We start from the raw sequence: 23528 nt of genomic DNA on the forward strand, positions 1-23528 counted from the left end.
GCTAATTTCAATCTAACCAGAAAGCCTATTTATAGGCAACAAACGAATAATGTAAAGAGTAGCTAAAGCTAAACGGTATTTAAATGTAAGTGTTTAAATCTCATTAGATTATATATATATAAATATTTTAATATATAATTTTTAAAATAAAAAGCTGCCAGCCAACTATAATTAATTATTAGATTTTCATATAATGATATGAGATTTGTGATGATTTAACAATTAGATTGTTTTAATTATTATAATTGCTTAAACGTTTAAACGATTTATATTTTATTTTATTTTTTTAAAATAATGATTTTCAAAGTTTTTGTAGCTATATTATTCTCGTTACGTTCAATTCAAGCTCAAAAGTAAATTTGAATTATATTTTAATATTTTATAATACTATACTAATTATTTGTTTAAAAAATTCTGCAAGAAAAAATTATTTGTTCAAATGTACTCTATTAAAATTATACAATATTTTGGTGTAGTTTTAATAAAACAGAATTCAATTTCATTCATTGTGTGTGTATACTCTCTTCTTCGTTATTTTTCTATAGATTAGCAACTAACAAATATTCTGGGTATCCTGTATGCAACGCAGATGCAGATGAGTGTCTAATAGATTATGTATGCCGTTATGGTAGCAATATGGTGAAAAAACACTGCTGTGCATTTTGTGAGAGGGTTATTATTTAAAATAATTAATCGATTATTTTTTTTTAAAAATAAATTTTGATTATAAAGGCATACATATAAGGTATTCCCACATATATAGTTATAGTGGTACGATAGTAGTGTTGTTGAACGGCCCGTTTTGAGCCGATTTTTAAAAACGGCTAACTCAGTATTATATCCAGAAAAATATTACGTAAGCCTGAAAATTTTGTTCTTAGAAGGAGCAAAGATCTAGAAATATAGTATCGAAATTTTGAGGCTTAGTCAATATTTTTCTGGCGAAAATATTGAGTTAGCCGTTATTAAAAATCGGCTCAAAACGAGCCGTTTAACAACATTATCCGATAGTTACGAATTGAATAATTTTCGGATAGTAATTATGAATATCAATTTGGATTATTCGAATAGATTTTTCGTAATTCGTTCATATAGGAATAACCTCAGTTCACTTACGCGAAAAATAAATTTTAAATTAAAAAATTAAAAAATATAATTTAAATATTTAAATAATATATCGCAATATTTTTTATTTGTATATCTTATAAATTTTTTACAGAAATTAATATTACTATATAAAAGTTAAATATTAGGTTAATATTACCCCTGTTATCATATAAATAAATAGGGTACACGTCATTTAACTATTTAAGCATTTAAATTTGCTTTGAAAGATATCGGATAACAAACCATGACTACAAAATAAATGTCTAACTTTGTTGAAAAATATAAATCTTTTAAGAATTTATAATTTGATATATAAATTTTAAATTATATATAAAAAATTAATGTTGTTGATTCAGGCGCTTAGTCAGCTGGTAGGGAGGAAGGGGAGGGGTCATGGAATGAAATCCCTTATCCCAACACAAGAAACTTTTGAAAAAAAAATACAAAAAGGCTTTATGAATTTGCTAATTGTAGAATATTCGATTTCAAATAAGTTATATTATGTTCTAAATATTAGTAAAAAAAATTAAAATTAATTAAAATATTTATTTTTTGTGTATTAAAATTTTACCTCTCTAAAAATTTTAAGTTTATTTTCTTTCATTTTTATAAACCTTAGAACATTGATGGATATAAGAAAATGTTATCAACCAAAAATAGTTTTATTTAATTTGTCTTTTTACTAATAATAACTGTGATTATAAAATTTTTAGAATGTATGAAATGTTCAAGTATCCCAAATAAACGGAATTTACAGAAATATTTAATATTATATTCGAATTCCCTCAAAGTTTTAGGGTTTAGAATTAGGAAAGAGCAGTTTTTCTAAGTGTGGAGAATCAAAAATTTTACTTATATTCAGATCCGCTTCTGTTTAATTTTTCGAGGTTTTTAACTGGGATTTCTTACAATTACCTTTGAAAATGGGATAATAGAGATTTATATTCCATGAAACCTTATATAAACATTTTCTTCATCTTTAGCATCACGTTTTGTGAACAACGCAATGAGAGTTATAGTGCGGCACAAATTGAGCGTTTCAAACGCCGCGTTGCAAACGCAACATTTTAAATAAGTTCTTAAAATAAAGGATTTGTCTTTTGAAAATTATATTATCGTCTGCCTTCTTATTTCTTTAATTTCTAAATATTCCTTTTTAGGATAAAAGTAAGTTATTTATATTTATATTACATTTGTATATAATATTACACAGCGAATAATAATAAAAAGTATGAAAAAGCAAACCTATTTGCGTTTTTTAAAATGGTTGCTAACGCCGAACTGTAATTTTACCAATTTGCACGAGGTCATTTGAAATGCATTATTTGCGCTTGAAACGCAGCGTTTGAAACGCTCAATTTGTGCGCACTATTAGTGTGAGAGAGTTACATGACTAGAAACAGGATTATATTTTTGCAAGTTGCGTTTTAACAAAAAATTAAATACCCCCTAATGAAAATTTACGTATAAGAATTGTTTTATTTATTATGTAGCAATGACATATAATATATACCTAGACTGACGATGCATTCGCAATGATGCATTCGAAAGCGTCGTTGAATGCAAACCAGCTGGACCAGCCATTTTGGTAAAACCTAAATAGTAATTATTGTTAAAAACTATTATTAAATTGATAACTTGCATCCTTGTTATCTCGACGTTCAGGCAATTCTTTGATAAAGTTTACGTCAGACATAGGAATAAATTGGCCTCTCGTTTTAAAATTTTAAATAATGATACGGGTAATCAAAATGGCGACCCCAGCTGTTTTCATTGATGTACACTTTTAACGAACGCATCCTCAGTCTTGGTATTATTATATGTCATTGTAATGTAGATAAAATTCCAAAAAAAAAAGAAAATTAATCATGGGTGACATAAAAAAAAAGATGGAACTAAGTGAGAAATTATCGTGAATTTAGGATGAATAAGTCATTCGTCGATGAAATACTCGCCGATAAAAAACAATAAAATTATTTTTATTATAGAGGAGTGCTCATTAGGTTTATATTAAAACTAATTTGACCAAAAATCATTAAATAAAGGTGTGCATGAAATTGTAAAATGATGGAAAGGGTATAATATAACATATACTAAATTACACATTGAAATATCAAGATTTCCAATTGCAGTGATAAATATATTTTTTTCACTGACTCATGCTATAAGCACGCATCTCAGTATACATAGTTACAATCATGAATTATTTTACCCTACATAACTATATCTATACGATCATCTTATTTAAATATAACCCTAAAACGTATAAAATGATTACGAGAGAATGAGATTAGTGTGATTTTATTGTGAAATTTTACAATTTCTATTAGTTTAACAAAATTGTAATAAATCAAATTTAGTGCGACTTTTTAAATTTTTTATAAGACTTAATCATAGCGGAATCATATTCCAAAACCTGGATAATTACTCTTATATATATATTAGAGGTTGGTGCGGGCCGTGAAATTACGCGTGACCCATCGTGTCACGGTGGGTCAAGGCGTGAATGTGAATAAATTTTAAATTATTAGGCGCGACTTGGCGTGGTGGGCCTTCCCAAAATTTTTCCTAGCGCGATCGGGCGTGAACATGAATTTCCCGTAAATCACGGAAATTTTAATTTTTTTTTAATAAATATAAGTTTGCAATTTTATAATTATAATAATAGATATTTTCTAATTTAATTTAGTTCTATTTTTAAAAAAGAAAATTTTTTTGAAAACAAAAAATATTCAGGCATTTTAATAAGCAACATCTGGTGTCACCCTCCTAGTTCTATTTTCTTTTTATGTTTAGGTGTTTTGTCGTGAGATTTTTTACTTAAACTTTAACATTTATTCTCGAGCACTTAAGGTAGGCTTAATTCTAGATCCTAATTTCAAAAACCTTAAGTTTTAAATAGACGAAGAAAAGGAAGATATTTACAAAACAATCTTAAAAATGTGAAATGATATAAAATTAGATGATATGGATAAGTCAATGCCAACTGTCATTTATAACTTTCCTAATTCATCCTACATTCACAAAAAACCATATATTCTAAATGAAACATATTTTTAGATGATTCTGATGAAGCATCAACATCTACCGATGAAAGCTGTGTGAATTTAAAAGATTCATCCCATAAAACAAATAACAATGGTAATATTTTGAAGTTTTGGAAGCAGGAAAATTTATTTCCTTTTTTGAGAAAATTGGAGTAAAATTTTGTCAGCCCTGGCAAATTTAGCTTCTTGAAAGGTTAATTTTCTGTAGCCAATCGCCTATTAGAGGAAAGGCGTACACAATTGAAATAAAAAAAAAAATAGACATTCTTCTTTTTCTAAGTAAAAATTTGGATTAACAATTATGTATTTATTTTTTGTTATTATGAATTATGGAATTAAAAGAAATAAATAGAATAAATTCAAAAAAGTGTAAAAAATTGTAGCATTAAATTTTTGAAAAATTTAAAAACACCGTGAATTTTCGGGCGTGACGGGCGTCAATCAAAATATTGCCTTTCGTGAGCGGGCGGGTCGGGTCGAAAATTTTTTAGTGGTAAGCGTGAATGGGCGTGAATATTTTTTATTGACCGTGAGAGAGCGGGCCGTGAATAAAAAATTAGGCCCGCGCAGGCCCGTGCCCGCCTCTAATTTATATGCTGTTCCTTGTTTTGTTTATTTCTTTCTTTCTTTCTCTCTTTCTTTCTTTCTTTCTTTCTTTCTTTCTTTCTTTCTTTCTTTCTTTCTTTCTTTCTTTCTTTCTTTCTTTCTTTCTTTCTTTCTTTCTTTCTTTCTTTCTTTCTTTCTTTCTTTCTTTCTTTCTTTCTTTCTTTCTATTCTTTATGCTAAAATTAACCCAGATCCACCACTAAATTAGCTAAGCTCCAGCGATATATATTTTATGACCACGCTTATGCCCCAATACTACTACCAGAATTATTAAGAAAATACTCACCAAATATATCCAGATACAGATCATTTTTTATAATGCCTTTAAGATAGGATCTTAGGATTTCATCTGGGCTATCTAAAATTGGGATCTATCGTTAAATACCATTTTAATTAATCTTGTTTGTTATTAAATTTATCGGATAGAGAACTGAATTTGGCAATATTATTGTATAAATTAAGTATAAAAAGCAAGAAAAAATTGAAAAATTATTATCAATTTTTTATAAGACGTAAAATATCAAGTATATGTAATAAATTCCTTTAATAATAATAAGTTTGATAAGATATGTAAACACATTATGTATCTTAATACTTTAACAACTCTGATCCGCTATTAGTTCACAAGGGACTTGACATGAAAGTAAAATACTTTTGTTTAACCCAAATATAAATACCTTAGATTGGGATACGGACTAACCTCACTGATTTCCTTTCGAGATTCAGAAACGATAAAAAATTTCGAAATATATTCAAATGCGGAAACTATGTACCAGGATTCTTAGAATATTTATTTGGGGAAATGTATATAAAAATATATTTCGATTTATATGGTGATAAATGCTTTGTTAGGGATAATGATATAACGGAATACCGTGATTATTTCAGTAGTTATAACAAAAAGGTATATTTTAATAATAATACTACACCATTAATAATTATTGTAAACTATTTTTAGGTTATTAATATTTCGGTGTTTTTTTTTAAATTATATATATATCTATATATGAATACCATATGAATTTAGAATCTGACAATTAAATCATTTATTGAGGGCAATTTCCAGATTTGAAAGATCTGATGAAACCGGAAATGTAATCATAAATGTATAAAGTATCCACACTGTAAACTTTGGACACTCTTGTGGTGAACTATTATAATAAATTTCTAATGATTATTTTCCCATGTAAATGAAAGATTACTCAAATGTTTGTGGCCAAAATATCTGGAAATTTTTAGGGTTTTTTACTTTACACATGCATGAATTAGTTGTCATGTCGGATTCATGAAATTTAAAAATCGTAAATAAATTTGAGAGACCTTGAGTTCCCACTGGATTTCATATTCCATTCCGCCATAAATAAAAACATTTTTATAAAATTTTAAAGACCTTACATTTAATATATATTTCTTAATCATAGGAGCAGATAAAGAGAGAGAACGTCTTGAAAATAGTTGTCGATAACTAGCGAAATATAGATATGCTTATACACCACCCAAACAACTTTTTTTTTAAATTTATGTTTTTAACTTTTTTTTTCTGATAATGATTTTAGTGAATGTTTATTGATTTAAAATTTATGTAAAAAGATTTAAATTTTTAAATAAAAAAGATTTACATAAAAACGATTGTCATATTATCATAGAAGTTTAAAAGAGGGCTAATGCTAAAATTTTTACCCAACTTATTATATTATTGTTTTAAAAAAATTTTTTTAATTTTATTTGGAATCATACCATTTTACGCATACATTTTTGTAAATTTTATTAATTAACCAAATATTTGAAATCGCCATTTTTAGCTATAAAAATCAAAAATAAATATAATATATTTTAAAAAATCGCCAGGCCGGGCCTTAAAATATAAAATCAGGGCCGGGCCGTAAAAAAATTTTGAAAAAAAAAAATCCGGATCGGGTAGTTCAATTGGTATCTCTGCAGGTGTCTGATATATATGTTTTTTAACAATTAGTTTGAGGATATATAAAAAAAAAATATCTTAAAATAAAATATAGGAAACCCCATAATTCAGATCTGTAGAATAAATTTCTAATTAAATTCACATTGGTGAACTCTCTGAAAATCGTTTGGTAGTACCTAATTTATATACAAATTGATAAGAACTCAACTCAAAAATCTTTAACATTGAAGTGGGCAAGATCGTCATCAAAATTCAAGGAGAAGAAGTGGGTGAAGTGAAGAATAATGAAAATTCGAGGAGAAGAGGTCAGTGAAGTGGAGAATAATGAGTTATGGAGAATCTATCTTCATTTTAATAAAACTGAAGGGGATAGAGGAGTAGTTTGCTTTGGATTTTACTTGATTTAGATTTCCTTATTAATTTTGATTTGGGGAATAGGAGGGGATAGTCTAGATTATATGGTACAATATCGGAAAGGAGCAATATCGTTATTGCCTTAATGGGGACTTGGAAATTAATAAGATATGGTAAAAGATTGAAGGAGTGATAAAAATATTTATTTTTTTTTTCCTGTTTTTTATTTTCTTAATTTTTTGTTTTATTATTATTTTACATATAGACAAATGACTTACAAATCTGATGTTCATAGAATTCCTATTCTATATATGATGTCCTATCTGATGTTCATAGAATAACTATTCTATATATGATGTTCTTTCTTTCTTTCTTTCTTTCCTTCTTTCTTTCTTTCCTTCTTTCTTTCTTTCTCTATGCCAAAAAACCCTAGTCTATAAAATATAGCCATGAATGAATTTACTAAGCTCCGACGTTATATTCTTGTGTTTAAAAACCTTATATATGATCTCAGTTCTTATGTCCAAATCTAATGTAAACACTTATCAAATGTATCCAGATACAGATACCATTTTTGAAAATGCATTTAAGATATATTCATAAAATTTAAGTTGTGCACATAAAATTTGATATCTATTGCTAATTACCAAGTTTAGAAGTTGGCCATACATTTTTTTTAATTCTTTAATATATATATTATATATATTTATTTAAAATATAAATTATTATAAAATATTATTTTTAGTTTTTAATAAAACATTATTAAAGTTTTTATCTACTAAAGTATAATTTGCTTTCTTTTTTAAAAAATTAAATTGGATAGTAAACTAAACTTGGGAATATTATTCTATAAATTAAGTATATAAAAAAAAGTAAGAAAAATTTTAATTATATTTTATTTTAATTTGTAAAAAACATAAAATATCAAATGTATAAAATGTATATACTAGAGATAAGTGATACAAACATTATATATCTTGATACTTTAACAACTCTTATCCCCTACTAGTCATCAAGGTTCTTGACTCCAACGTAAAATACTTATGTTTAATCCAATAATAAATACCTTTTATAATATTGTACGGCTCCAGATGGAGTAATGAAAAAAAATATACAAATGCGAACACTATGTACCAATATATGTCGAATTTCTTTGGGTAATGACCTCAAAAAAAATTACAAAAATTATGGTTCTTATTGTTATTCGTATAGGAATAGTGTAAATAGGGTAAGGGGAATAACGCACTCCCATGATTAAATCAATAGATTTAACAAAAAAGTATATTTAATAATAATACTACACTAACAATAATTGATAATGAATTTAGTATATGGTTATTTAAATTTACATAAAAACGATTGTCATATAACATAAGGGTTTAAAACAGGACTATTTAGGTCTCTTAAATATATCTTATCTTAAACACCATAAATAATACATCAAATGAAAACTTAAGCCTTATTCTATTATGTATGAGCTTTGTATTTTAAGAATAACAGTTAGTTTTTGTCGGGTTTGTAGGCAAGGAGCACATCAGTCAGAAGCACATATAGAGTTTCTATAAATTATTATTTCCATTTAAATTTTAATGATGCGAACTTATACGAAGGTGAATACTCAAATATAGTAATTATTTGGGTTTTGTAAAGTATGTTTAGTATGATTTACTTAATATACTAAACAAATGATGCTTCAATATAAACAATGCAAGTATATTTCTAAGTTATCATTTATGGAAGGTTTAAACCCTTAAGCTGATAAATTAATTCAAATACACCACTCTTTACATCATCATTTATCTAACATTCACAAGTCACAACATATGTTCTTGTAAAATGTACAGCTATCCTACCAGCGATTTTATAGAATTTTGAATTTCATAATTTATTTTTTTTATGGAAAACAAACATGATGAAGTAAATCTATTTAAAAGTTTCTATAATGCTAAAAAAAATATTCATTTTAGAATCAATTTATTGTTGAAGAAGTCAGTACCATTATTAAAGAGGTAATTATAAAAATAATAATTAACATTCATTATACTTTTTTTTATTTCAGTATCTGTTAAATATTTGAATATAATAAATAAGTTAGTTAATATTTGAACATGATAATTAAGTTAATTAATAATTATTGATATTTAAAATTTTTAAAAACAAGAAAAAGATAGTGCTTAGTGGCTTAAAACTAGGGAAAGGTTGTGCCCCAATGGGGCTTGATTATATAAAGACCTTTCTGGAAATTTAGAGGCCTACACATTAAAATACTGATGCTATATTATTTGTTTTTAATAGAGGCACCTCTACATGAAGACCTGCAACATTGTTTTTATGCCACTGATAATAATATCAATTTTACATCTTATATATAAGGAAAAAATTTTTACTTCAAAAAGTTTTAAATTGCCTATATTTTGGGAAATATTGTATATTTAAATTAATATAATGCATTTCATAGGCTAGGTTTATTATATTCATTTACAGGCAAAACTAAGCTTAAATTTTAATCTTATAAAATTGATTGATTGAAATAGAATTGGGATTTTTTGAAAAGTTTTATTTTAGGCAAGAATCATTTATTAGATCTTATATTGTCCTCTGAACTAAACAAAATACAGTGATGTAACTTTTTATGGTGCATTGCTGCAAGTATTATCTTTGGTGCCCCGAGGTTGATGTAATTATTTTGCATAAAATATAATTTAATAATCAAATAAGACAAAATTTATATAAGAACATTTAAATTTTAAATTATTTGCAAATATATAAAAGTAATTGCACAATTCAAATAAATTATTGCATAATATACAAAAAGTGCACAAATATTTAATACAAAATACATATTATTTTAATGATATTCTTATAAATTAATATATTTATTTTTGACCTATTTAACTTGATGCAAAATTAATGACTTATATCTATAACATCAGAATTTTGGCAATTTCAGTTCAATACCAAGCCAAATTAATCATTTTGATCTGTGAAATTTTATTTGACCAATAATTTATTGCTCTTTAGGCAAATTTATTTCTTTAAGTTAAGAAAATTAAATATGTAACATTTACATTGTATTTTATATGTTTAAATTCAACATGAATCTGATTAGCAATAATATTTATGTATGCTATATTATAACTATACTTTTACATATTTTTCTTAATTATGAAATCTTTCATCTTGACAATGCTCTTATCAATTATTTTGTTTTTACACCTGCCATTTCTTTTTTTCTTTGAACACAGATTTATTACCCACACAAGGGCTTCTCAAACTTCTATTCAAAGATTTTAGATATTTTCCTCTATTGCAATTTCCAATATTACTTTTTAAAATAATCATGATAAATAAATTTAAATAATGACTTTGCCACTTGGGGACTCTAAAGTTAAAATTTTCTAAAACCTTGGGGTCTCCCATGTTACAGGCTCTGCTTTTTGTTACACCAATGAGAATTTATATGTGCACTTATCTGGTCAAAATGTATAAAGATCAATTTATCAGTTACATCTTAGTTATTCTTTCTTTTTTTTTGTACTATATAATTCTGAAATTTTTTTTAAAAAATCCTACCCAATTTTGTAGACTTATACACACCCCTTAAGCAATTGACAATATTACCCATCAAAAATTTTACCTTCCTACCAAATCAAAAATAGCAGTAAAAAATGTAAATCAAAGCTACCCCTCTTCCCATCCATTTCTTTTATTCAAATATGATAAATCCTTACTCATCTTACATTTTATAAAAATTAAATGCAATAAAAAAAACCTACCAAAACAACGCTATTTAATAACTCACTCAATTTACCCAACACAACTTTAAAACTACAATTAATAGATTTTCAACTCTAAATTTTATTGATTAAATATATTTAAAAAAAAACAAAATGTCATAAAAGTCATAAATTAAAAAAATCTTGTCCCTTTTATACCTTTGGAGATCACGAGTTTTACTATAAAACAGGCCCCTATTTATAAATTTGATAAATATTAACACAAAATAATTTTAAAAATAAATAATAATAATATGACACATTTCAATGACGATTTTTCTTTATACTCCCCCCCCCCTCTCCAATTCTGACAAAAGTACCTGCCTACTCTTATATGTTACTCCGAGATCGACTTATTAAATGAAGGCTGATTATATATATTTTTTCTAAGTATTAACATGTGGAATAATGGACTTTTAACCTAGGAGGAGACGTGCCCTAGGAACTAGGGGCTTGCAGGGTAGGGCCTTGCCTTACCATCATAAATAAAGTGATGGCACTCATCCGAAACCCTGAAAATAATTATTAATCTAAATCCTATCATAAGAAAATATACTTGAGATTTGATGGAGATATCATGAAAACAATTTTTTTTTTTTAAATTATTCATTTGCATATTTTTTGTAATAAAATGATATTTCCTAAGTTTTATCTATATTATAAAATCGGGCGCTAAGAAACTTTTTTTTAGTAGAACTCTATGTCTAAGATCCCTGTACCAGAGACTAAAAGCGTCTCGAATTTCGCTTATTTGACGTTTTCTAAACTTAATTGACCTATCGACGCCTGGCAAAATGCCCCTTCCTTTATAGGATTAAAAATAATATATTAAGGAATGCTATTTTAGACCTAATATGGGGTTGGGAGTGTTAGTACATGAGACATGGCTAAAAACCGTGACACGCTATTTTATATATAAAATAAAATAAAATAACGATTTACCATTAATTATCTTTTGGATTTTAAATTCGAAATTTCCTCATAGCTAGATTGGACCCCGGCAAATAATAACAACATTCTAAATTTGAATTGTGAATCTGAATTATTTTCATTTTAATCGACACTTCCATTCCAACTAGTGTTGTTAAAGGGATCGGGTTTTAAAAAACGGGCTAACCCAAGATTTTAGCCGGAAAATATTACTCAAGTCCTGGAGATTTTTGCTAACGGATGTGAAGAACGGTTTGGATAATCTCAAGGCGTGCATAATGTTTTTTAGCTAAAATAATTGGGGTACGAACAAATTAAGCTTTTCGAAAGCTGCGTTGCAAGCACCAATAATGCCTTTCTAATGGCCTCTTGCAGATTTAAAATTACCTTTTAGCGATAGCAACCATTTAAAAAAGCGCAAATAGGTTTGTTTTTTTTTCAATACTTTTTTTTTATTCTTCGTTTTGTAATTTTATATAAAAATGTAATATAAATAACTTACTTATAATCCTAAAAAAAAGAATATTTAGAAATTAAAGAAATAAGAACGCAGACGATAATATTCAAAGACAAATTCTTTTTTTTTAGAACTTATTTAAAATTTTGAATCGACCGGATATTAATAAAAAGGCGACCTCAATTTAAACAAAGGGCGCGTTACGTTTTTTTTTTAAAATTTAAAAATTGCGGCTAAACGTAAACGCTCAATTTGTGCGTACTATTAGCCGTTTTTTAGAAACCGAGCCGTTTAACAATGTTACCTCCAACATTTCTAAGCCCTTAGCATCTAACAGTACTCTCATTCACCGAATAGTGTTGTTAAACGGCTCGATTTGAGTCGATTTTTTAAAAACGGCTAACTAAACATTATAGCCAGGAAAATATAACCTAAGTGCCGAGATTTCGTCAATAGATGTTCAATCTTGTGTGTCATAGACAAAATCTTTAGGCTTGCGTAATATTTTTCTGGATACTACTATCTACAATTAATATTAAAAATAATTTTAATGTTAAATTAAATTTGTTTGTTTTTCTTTCTTTCTTTCTTTCTTTCTTTCTTTCTTTCTTTCTTTCTTTCTTTCTTTCTTTCTTTCTTTCTTTCAAGGAAGGAAGGAAGGAAGGGATCCTTTATAATTGAAGTTTTCCTTAATTAAGGTATTATAATAATCATTGATTTTCCAATAAATTTTATTTAATATATTAATATATTCCTTAGCCAAAAAAAATAATAAAATTAAATTAAATAATCCCTTACCCTATATAAGGTTATTAAAAAATGTGATGTAAATAATTTTGTAATATCGACATTTTTTTTTTCGCGCTGAATTTCGTGAAAAAGACCTTGAAACGGAGAGAGAAAAAAAAAATACATGCGAAATGTCGAGAAAAAATACGATATTTCATAATAAGTTTATGTGTCCTCTAGGAAAATCCCTTTTTTTAAAAAAAAATATATAAAAAATTGTAATCTTTGGAATTAATTTATTATTTTATAAGTATTTTTTATGAATCGCAAAAATCAATATATTTTTTTTTTGCCGGAGAAGCTAAATAAAATTGTATAATTAATTTTTTAATATACAAGAAAGGAATAAATACGCGGGTAATTATCCTTTCGCAGAAATGGAGGGGGCGGGGCGAATTAAACGCCTGGCAGAGGATTTGAAAAATGGTTCATCACTGAAGCGTGTTTTATGGCGGTTTATAAAAGGAAGTTACAAGATACGGTAGATTTAGCTGTGTCGTTGGAATATTCTGTCCACTGACATAATCGCTGTGAGAAGTTTATAATGGACCCGATTCAAAGATCGCCCAATAAAGTTGATAAGATTTTTTAGTAGTCACGTGTTTTCCTAAGATAATACACTGGCATTTACTTATCGAACGAATAAGAAGAAAAATTTCTAACCGTCAAATTTTTTTCAGGGGAGGGGCAGATGGTGAGGGTTTATTTAAGAAATAAAAATTTGATCTATATACCAGCTGATTATGTTGTATATGTTGGCACGAGAATTGACTGGCTCTTAAATTTAATTACGATTCACATTGATAAAATAATAATTTTGTTGTCTTATTTTCAGGCGCTAAAGGATATTTGTCCGCGTCATTGGACATCGACAAAAATGTTAACAGGTTTTTCTATTTTCTTATCGAAATTGAAGAAATTTTTATATTTTGATCTATTAATTTTTCGATTCGTAAATGATAAAAAAAAACTGTTCTATCTGCGTTTTTTTTTGGTAAACGTGATTGGGGTGCTGGGAGGAGGGGGGGGGGGTGTATGAAAGAATATGGATCCCTGCTCTAATTACAACTCACATCTTTCATCTTTTTAATATTGGTTATTGAAATATTAATAAATAATAAAAATGTCATTTTTTATCTGACATTGTTCTTATTAACAATCAATTATTTATTATTTTTAAAATATAATGTGAATATTATTTACTTAACCTAATATATAAAAATTAATTAACTTTTCAAATACTTTGATTTTTTTTTCCAGTATATATAAGAAAAATTTCTTTTCACTTTTCATTTCATCATAAATAATTGACAGATTTTAAGATTTTCTAATTTATTTATGATCATAAATAATAACTATTGAGTAATTTTTTTTTTATCTCAAATGAATATATGGGTGAATGAATCAAAATGAGTAAATTTATCGATTACGTGTGGGTTTATCATGTGATCTATTTATGAGTGAATAACGATCTGCAGATAATTTCCGATCCCCTCATTTTTATTGGTCTCCTCATATTTTTTTTTGAACCAATGAAAATGAAGCAAATTTTTGACGGCAGTTTTAAAATCAATAATTTTATCCAAGAAGACAAAAAATCAAATTCGAAATGGGATTTTTGTTTTTATTTTTTAATATAAATTTATAAGATTTGACCTTTTATCTCGCGTATATCAAATATTTTAGTTTAGATAAAGAAATGCATATTTATTACATATTTATATATATATATATATCATAGTGTCAACTCTAAAAGAAATAGCATAATCGCGAAAAGTCTAGCTTTTGGTAAGATAAGAAAAGTAGAGAACGACAACTTCTCCCCCCCCCCTTACTTTTCCATTTGTGAAATATCATGAGGAAATGGGAAATTCATATTAATTTTGATAGCAAAATAAATGAATTTTGATAAGCAAAAAAATAATTTTTGATAAATTTTTAAAAAATAAGTTCCCGTATTTTTTTTTTGAAGTTTAAAAAAATAAAAATTTTATAAAAGATTTTTTTTAAAAAAATTTTGTTCACGCTTCGATTCAAACCATATTTTTATTTTATAAACGAACAAATTATAATTCGTTTTTTTCTACTGATTATAATATTTGAAGTTATATAAATGTCTGATTATGAAGATATTTTAACAAATAAAATTCATCTTTTTGATAATTAGATTAAAATTTGGAGATTTGGTATGGGGAGGTGGAGGGGAGATTAATATTTGTCTGATAACCTTTTTTTTTCCATCGTCATCATCATCGGCTACGATGGAATAGGAGGCCGTTTATTCGGAAACGAATGCGAAGCGAATAGTAAATTATTCGTATTCGTAATTATGCGAATACGGATAGTAAGCTATTCGATTTGTTATGAAATACAAAAAAAATAATATGTTTTAAATAGAGGTCTGTTCGGCTCGTTTCGCCCGATAAATATTTAAAGAATTCAAACCGCTCATAGCCCGTACATCGTTTTAAAAAAACTGTTTTTTTAACCCGCCCGTTACACGCCCAATGTTTAAAATCTTTCAGAAAGCTCAGTGTGCATCTCGAATTATGAGATAAATGATCTGGCTATTAACACACATGTCCTTACTGAATTCAAACCGGACGTTCTGTTCATCATCAATTTTTCGACAAATAATTGGATTACGAATTAATTTAATTGATAAGATAATTAACAGCAACAGGTTTAATTACAATTTCTGAAGAAAAAAATATTCATGAAAAAAAAAGAAACATTAATAAATTTTTTTTTATTAAACTCTAAAATTATTATCACCTAATTTGCGAAAATCGATAAAAAAAACCGCTGTGCCATGTTAAATTGTTAATTACGCATCGGAACAGATGTTTTTTAACCAATCACTGTTAGAAGAAGAAAAAAAATATAATAATATAATATTACCTTAATTTTTTTTTTCGAAGTGTTATATTACTTCTTATGCTACACCATTAACACTGTCTCTCTCACTCTCCATGAATAACCATATGGCATGAGAAAGTGGTATTTAAATAAATACTAAATATCACTTTCCAGCGGGGTGCAATAAATATCGTACGGTTTCGATGTTGTTATTTTCTACTATCTTGACCACTCCAATTTGAAAATGAGGAAATGATTGAATTAACGATTGAAAAATCAGCTGGTTTTTCTGCTACGGAAAAAATGTGATATCGTATTTCTCTATTGAATTTTGTTTTCATTTTTTTTCTTATTTAAAATTTTTTGATATAATTAAAAATATTATAGTTAGATTTAGATAAGATTACTTTTACTAACTTGTAAGATTTAATGAATATTATTATTTTTTTATTTTGTTTAAATGAACGTAATTAAACCCTTGAGAGAATTTTTATAATGTTTTTGCATTCTATAAAAATATTTAACATTTTTTGTTGAAAATTAAATTACTTTGTTTAGCTCGTTTCTCGAGGATTCATTCGGCGAATAATTACTAATCGGAAATAAATTTTGTCCCAACTATTTGTGTAGTTGAACAGCTCCATTTTTTAAAAAACGGGCTAGCCCAATGTTTTAGCTTACCAAAAATTATTACGCGATCCTGGTGATTTTGCGCATAGCTGACAGGAATATTTGGACATCTATATCAGAGACCTGCAAAGGTACCATTTGCGCGGCCCAGCCCCGATTTTATTTTCAGCCCGGTCCGGGTTTTTTTTTAAAAAATTTCCGGCCTAGCCACACCCCGGCTAGTGTACCCGGGCTTACGGCCGGGCCTGCAGGTCTCTGATGTATTTTAACCAAATATTGCGCAATATTTGGCTAAAATTCTCATTTAAAATAGGCGAAATCTAGCCGTTTAACAACATTCTCGCTATCGGTCGGTTGGAATAGGTTAATATAAACGAAATCCCTTCCCTCCCCCTTCAATCTTAAATTTCACTCCGCAGGAGACCGTTCAATATCATAATTGGACTTCTGGGCCCTTTTTTTCGCGCCCACCACCCGTCTCTTATTTCTGATGGAATCTTCTGGTACCGAAACAAACTATCTTCCTCATCAGTTTGCCAATTTCTACGTGAAAGATTGTCAGTCACCACAGATTTTCTAGAGAGAACTTAATAGTTTTAGTTTTGACGTGTCCTAATATCGCTTTTAATCTATTCTGCGTTGCGTGTTAACAGGAATATTATAAAATACAAGAGGGGGAGGGGATTTATAATTTTTAAATATGCCAATAGGGTAGCTTATGACCTATAGCTTTCGCCCTAATCCGCGGTCGGTTTTTCCGATCTCCTTCCTATAATCCAGCCCGATGTTCGATGTTTTTCTTAGCCTTTGAATCTCTACCAAAAGCTAAGTATATTTAGAAAACTCTTGAAATGATTACAGGGCTCAAGTTTTTTTTAGCAAGTTAGAATTCTATAAATTTTCTTGCCCCCCCCCCTCACAGGGGCGAGCTCGAATTAGGGTTCATGGATTTTATATATTTTAGCAGAGATTTTGTTTACAGCAATTTAATCGGAACCGATTGTTCGAACTCACCCCGGGTTCATTCGATGCGTTGCCCATAGATCGGTCTCAATTTGGTCTGTAATCTCAGAACGTTTAACCAAACAATTTCAAATTTCTGAACCCTATGGGTTCGCTGCCCTGCTTTGCGATTCGCCCTTTTTTTCTTTTCGAATTCCAATCTTTTCTCCCTCCTAAACCACCCAAACTTACCTTTCGAATATTCTCGAAAGAATTCGAAATTATATTTTTACTATAATAATTCACACAAATTGAGCGTTTACGTTTTGCCGCAATTTTTTAATAAAAAAAACGTAACGCATCCCTTGTTTAAATTGAGGTTGCCTTTTTATTAATATCCGTCGATTCTAAATTTTAAATAAGCTTTTTTAAAAAAAAAGAAAATTTGTCTTGTCTGCCTTCTTATTTCTTTAATTTTCTAAATATTCCTTTTTAATAAGTAAGTTATTTATATTACATTTTATATAATATTACAAAGCGAAGAAAACCTATTTCTCGTTTTTAAAATGGTTGCTAACGCCAAACGGTAATTTTGTGCGCAATATAAGTACTTAAAATCATCTTATCTATTTTTTATATATAACAATTCATAATTAAGAAGAAGGTGGGAAGAATTAAATATATAAATGCCCCGGAAATAGAGGTCGAAAATTTTTTTAAAAAAATTTATTAATTATAATAATTTCTTCTTTTTCTAATTTTTCATATTTAGAAGATTAATTTTTTTTTATCATATTATATACTTTTATTATCATTTTTATTTGGAACGAAATTTTGCTCGTATTATCTTTCCCCGTGGAAACTAGGGAAGAATGTAATCGTTAAGCTGGATCTAGGAGATTAGGCGCGATCGCGCTGTCCAAAAAAAACACCAAGACGCGATAAACTTGCCTGGTTTTCGTATCCAACATCTGTTTTTGAGGGCGATATCCTGATTTTAACGTTTTTTTTACTATTAATCTAGCCTTAATCTTTTTTTTGCATATAAATAAGTGATCAAATTCTAGTGATAACCCTCTTCTAAACAGAAACTAATTTAAGATACGCGTATAAATGGAGGATTATTCTGATTTTATCATATGTTTTTTTCTCAGCGTACACGTATAACTTATATGGAAAAACCCCTAATCCTTTAAGGCACCAGAATTTAGATGGGAAGCTACCTACATATGGCTGGGAGGGGGGGGGGGAGGTGGTATCCATATGATACCACTTATTTTTCCAAATATTTCCGTGCCTGAAAGAACACAAAGTTCTATATAATCCTATCACCAAACTAATTTGTATTTATAATATGCATCGTGCTATTTTTTTTTATTAGAGATTGGAATGACATGAATTGATCCGTGATACCCTATTCTATTTTACCCCCTACTCCTTAATAAAATATTTATGAAAGAAAAAAGACATATATTAGCCCTAATTCTGAGCCGAAATTTTGGACGGGACTAAAAATATTTTATCTAGTTATCCGCCAATTTTACCCGAGCCTTTCCGGTCCGGAAATTGTTTTGCCCCATCCACGGATGCCCAGCTCATATTCTTATACCATTTTTTTTTGTTATTTCAGTTCTCATTTACATAATTCCTTTAGCTTTAACATATTTTTTACAATACTTAGTTTTACGATACGAAATCGAAAATAAATAAATAGTGTTTTTTTTATTGATTTTTAGGCCTTCAAAATTGTCATTTTTCACCCTTCAACCCCTCTCTAATTCATATATTTTTTTTAATTAATATTTTTTATTCTAAATTGCATTTAAATATTTAATTAGTTCCAAAAATCAAGTTTTTTAATCACTTGAATATAAAATTTATTACAAACAAACATAGTCGCAAATTTTTTTATATATTTATGTATTCCATATGGAGCTAGATATTGAGTAATATCGGGTATAATATTGTTAAAATAATAGAAATTATTTTCGAAAGAAAAAAGGATTTAAATTAATCTTTACAGGGTATAAAGGTTTTGTCAGGTGTGAAATACATTATACGGGGGAAATGGTCTATTTGAAAACATTTTCTCTTCCAAGTTTTTTACGCGCCAACACATTCACGTAATACTCGCGATTAAAATTTAAAGAGAAAAAAAAATTAATTAACCGTTTTTATTGCTTTTGAAATTCAAAATTTTAACACGTAATTGGCATTATCGAAATCCAGGCAACGCCATGTCAGCGGAAACTCATAATATCATTTTTTACTTCCGTTTCCTCTTTTTCAATATAAAAAAGAGTTGTTTTTTTTAAAAAATTACGAAAGGGAGTCGAAAACATAATCGGGGGCAACACCTACCTACCCACGAAAGTCAATCAATGGACGTCCAATGTGGTGGAAACTTGTTTGGCCCGTTTGACCAAATTGGGAAAACCTTTTAAATATATCGGTAATTTTTTATTTTATTTATTTTAGATCATTAATTTTACGTCCACAGCTGATTCATTTTTTTAAAATAAATATACCATTTCCGTATTACCCTGCATTCGCGGTTAAAACTGTGAGTGCAGGGTTGCGCTGTGTTTAAAACCACTTTCAAAACATACATATAGTTATAAAAACTTTTGCAAATTCTATCTTCGATATGCTAAATATTTAAAATTATTTAAAAAAATCTAGAATTATGTTTTGGACATATTTTTATTTTTAAATTTAAAATAGCTTATTTATTTATTTTCGGTAAAGTTTTGAGAGTTGGTGAAATTTAATTTAATTTTTTTTTGATATTTAGGATAAAGCATATAAAAAAAATAGATAAGTATCATCTGGACTGGGGTTGGAGAGAGGGGGGGGGGTTAAAAAGGATTAGTTCATGATTTAAATAAATGTCAGTTTTTTTTGATATTTTATGATAAAATTATGTAAAATTATCAAAAAAAAGTCACGTGCGTTATAATGCAAAAAAATGGCGCTGGTTTACATACCGCTAGCTCATGTTACTGGGATAACACTACCGATGGTTACCTTTTTTTTAAATATTATTTCTTCCATTATTTTATTTTATTTTTCCTTTTTAACATTATATATTTTTAAATGTGTATTCATTATTGTTAGGCAGTTGCACCGTGAGATGGGAAAACAAAACCATGTACTGTATCGTCAACGTGTTTGGATTGGCTATTTGAACGCACGCATCAATCACAATATATATAACAAACTATAATTAGAATTTTATAAGGTAATATTCATATCCAACAAATTCGGCCTTAAAGCAGTTTTATCAAATTAAGACGGGATTTCCCTATTAATTATACCATTATCCTCGTTAGAAAGTTCTCTTTAATTTCTCTAATTGGCCTCAGATTTTACGGCGATCATTTCATACATAAATCCTATTTTTTTTTGTAAAATCTAAATCTCTACATGTTCCCATGTCATATTTAAATGTATATATTGACTCTATATCTATATTCTCAGAGAAGCCATGTTCATTATTTTTCATTATTTATATAATTTGAATTTGATGTCGTATTATATCAAAAAAAAAAACCAAAACTGTCTGTGACCGTGAATATAGAGTTTTACGTTATAAATTATTAATATTATCCCGTCAAATATAAAGAAATATATTGTTATAATTATATAAAAACCAAAAAATATAAAATCCCAAATTTATCTCGTGATAAATTATACGAATGTTAGCAGCGTCTATAAAAAGGTCGCAACACCCTCAGATTTACTTCCAACCGCCCTAAATATTTTTCACTCCCCATTGACGATACATGTATGTAAAATGTTCTTACACCCCCCCCCTCCACTTTCAACTTCCGGACAGGTACACACATATTTTGTGTAAAGGTTGTTGATGATATTTTTTAGGCTAACCTCTTCAGCCATAAGGTAAAATTTGCCCTAATTTAATGCTATTATTATATATGGCCAATCAATAACTTTTTAGAGTTACAATATAACGTCATTATACATTAAGGGTATGTTAGGAGCAGCATCTATATTGAACGGGGTGGGGGGGGGGGGGGTTAGGAACATTTTGCATCCAATTTTTTTCAGGGGCCTAGAATTTGAGGGGGTTATGCTTTTATTAGAGTGTTAACTATTAAATTTTTAAATGAAATAGGACAAAATATATTGCTATAAAAATTAATACTTTTATTATAGACCTATTATAATGCAATGATATTGCTAAACATCAATCAAATTTTTATATGGGTCTTAATTTGTGGGGCTTCAGTTAAGGGTAGTATTGTAGGAGGCACCTCGCCAGTCAGTCCATGGGTGTGGGTATGGACCATAATAGGTTTCGGGAATAAAACGCAAATTATTAGATATAAAAATTGTCACGTAATAAAACTTTATTTAAATTTTATCACTTAGAAAAATTAATTAATTATGAAAATATAAGATTATAAACCAAAAAAATATATGAAGATTATAAACATAAAAATCAGTCTCTTTTATAGGGAAAATAAAAAGCGCAATTATAAATTAACATAAAATTGTCGTAAAGTAAAAAAAAAATGAACATTTTTGCGACATTTGTGTTAGTTTTATCTTACATAATTAAGGATAAAACCAACCCCTCTATACTTTTCGGAACTGTTATTGTACCTCTAGATTTAGGACGATCTTCGAGACTTAAATATCTAATTTATAGCTACTGAGCACCTTTTTTAGGAATTCAAAAATATGAAAAACCCTTGATTAAGAGAAAACACAAAAACCATATGTTTTACTTTTACTGTAATAAAATCAAACAAAACAGGGGCCTAAAAAACTAATTTCATTTATATGTATTTAAGGCTAAACAAAAGAGGGACAAAAAAAAGAACTAGTTTAAAATAAAATATGTAAAATTACGGCTGACCCCTTCTAAAATTGTTAAAATGTTCAGGAATCATTTAGATAGGTTAAAATAAATAAGAATGCATTTATTTTAGTTTGCTAGCACACCTGGTTCCCGAGATATAGATGAAAAAAAAGAGCCACTTTGGAATCTGTAAAATTTAAAATATTTATAGTAAAGAAATAAATAATATATTATATTGAAGGTAAAAAAAACCCTAAAAATCTATCAAAAATTTTTAAAAAATTGACGCCAATTTAAGTTTAATTTTCGGTTTGCCTATATTCTTTACATGTGTTTTAAGCAATAAAGGGAGTATGATTTCGGAAATTTACATTTCCCTTTTATATAGACACCTTTTATAAAAATATTTACGATGTCATACCCTTGACGATACTATCGGCTCTTCCGAAATATGCGCCTTAACAAAAAAATTGAAAAAAATAGATGGCGCTATACGAAACTAAGGATTATGGTTGAAATAAATATTATTCTTAAGGAAAATGAAAATATTGATACGTTTATTAGAAATGTGATATTTCCCAGTTCTACCCCTCCCCCACCATTTATAAAAAGTTTTGCATTTTTTTAGACCTCATTGCTACTATAGCGAATGACAAGACTTAATATTCAATAAAATTGTATAACAGATGCATTAAAATGAGTAGTTTATTAGGCATATTGTTTTGAAAAATAAATTGTTCAAATCGAGAGATCTATTTGCATAATATTCTTAAAATGTGCGTTCATAATTTTAAATAATTCGACCAACCCATCTACGAGCTATATATTTTAGCTCGCCTGCCTACCAATAACATTAGGGATTTGGAGTGTAAAAATTAAAATTTTATTATAAAATTACTTTAAATGAAGATTTAATTAGGATTAGATATAAGAATATATTGCCAAAAATAATTTGTAATCGAGCATTATCAAATTGTTTTTGATTGTGCTCAATGCCCTGGATCTTCTAATTTAAAGGCCATGATAAGTAAAATATTATATTCAAGTGTTGTCTAATATATTATATACAAGTAATTGATAACTACAGATCGTACAAATCATGTAACTATCACTTCCTAATTTTATAGAAACTCCTTTTGAAAAGCTGAAACTATTTCACTCATTTATAGCAACGTAGCTAGCAATATTCATGAATTCTTTTAAAATTAATTTTAATGAAGGGGTATATGTCGTTCAAGCCGATTTTGAATTACGCCTTTGTGGTTTAAAATAAATTAGGAAT

General features: G+C 27.8%; 1 protein-coding gene across 3 annotated transcripts; it reads left to right on the plus strand.

The window, feature by feature from the left end:
- The first annotated feature begins 261 nt into the window (after nt 1-261).
- LOC135931376 (dynein light chain Tctex-type 1-like) lies at nt 262-21039 on the plus strand. Of its 3 annotated transcripts, none has more exons than XM_065468438.1 (5): nt 262-353; nt 546-672; nt 19747-19870; nt 20363-20440; nt 20536-21039. In XM_065468438.1, the coding sequence occupies exons 1-5, from the start codon at nt 295-297 to the stop codon at nt 20604-20606; spliced, it is 459 nt and encodes a 152-aa protein (XP_065324510.1). In that variant the 5' UTR covers nt 262-294; the 3' UTR covers nt 20607-21039. The 3 variants fall into 3 exon arrangements, with proteins under 3 accessions (XP_065324510.1, XP_065324511.1, XP_065324512.1); XM_065468439.1 differs by lacking the exons at nt 19747-19870; nt 20363-20440; nt 20536-21039 and adding exons at nt 5443-5564; nt 5613-5664; nt 6182-6413; XM_065468440.1 differs by lacking the exons at nt 262-353; nt 546-672 and adding exons at nt 8829-8952; nt 9003-9044 and having other exon boundaries at nt 20536-21025.
- The last annotated feature ends 2489 nt before the right edge of the window (nt 21040-23528 follow it).

This window comes from Gordionus sp. m RMFG-2023, chromosome 1, assembly GCF_954871325.1.
Source record: "Gordionus sp. m RMFG-2023 chromosome 1, tfGorSpeb1-WG-v2, whole genome shotgun sequence".
NCBI classification, from domain to species: domain Eukaryota; kingdom Metazoa; phylum Nematomorpha; class Gordioida; order Chordodea; family Parachordodidae; genus Gordionus; species Gordionus sp. m RMFG-2023.

Coding starts and splice junctions, on each gene's coding strand:
- LOC135931376 (XM_065468438.1), top strand. CDS start 295: ATGATTTTCAAAGTTTTTGTAGCTATATTATTCTCGTTACGTTCAATT. Junction 19,871..20,362: donor AAAACCTTTTAAATATATCG/GTAATTTTTTAT, acceptor ATCAAAAAAAAG/TCACGTGCGTTATAATGCAA. Junction 20,441..20,535: donor CTGGGATAACACTACCGATG/GTTACCTTTTTT, acceptor CATTATTGTTAG/GCAGTTGCACCGTGAGATGG.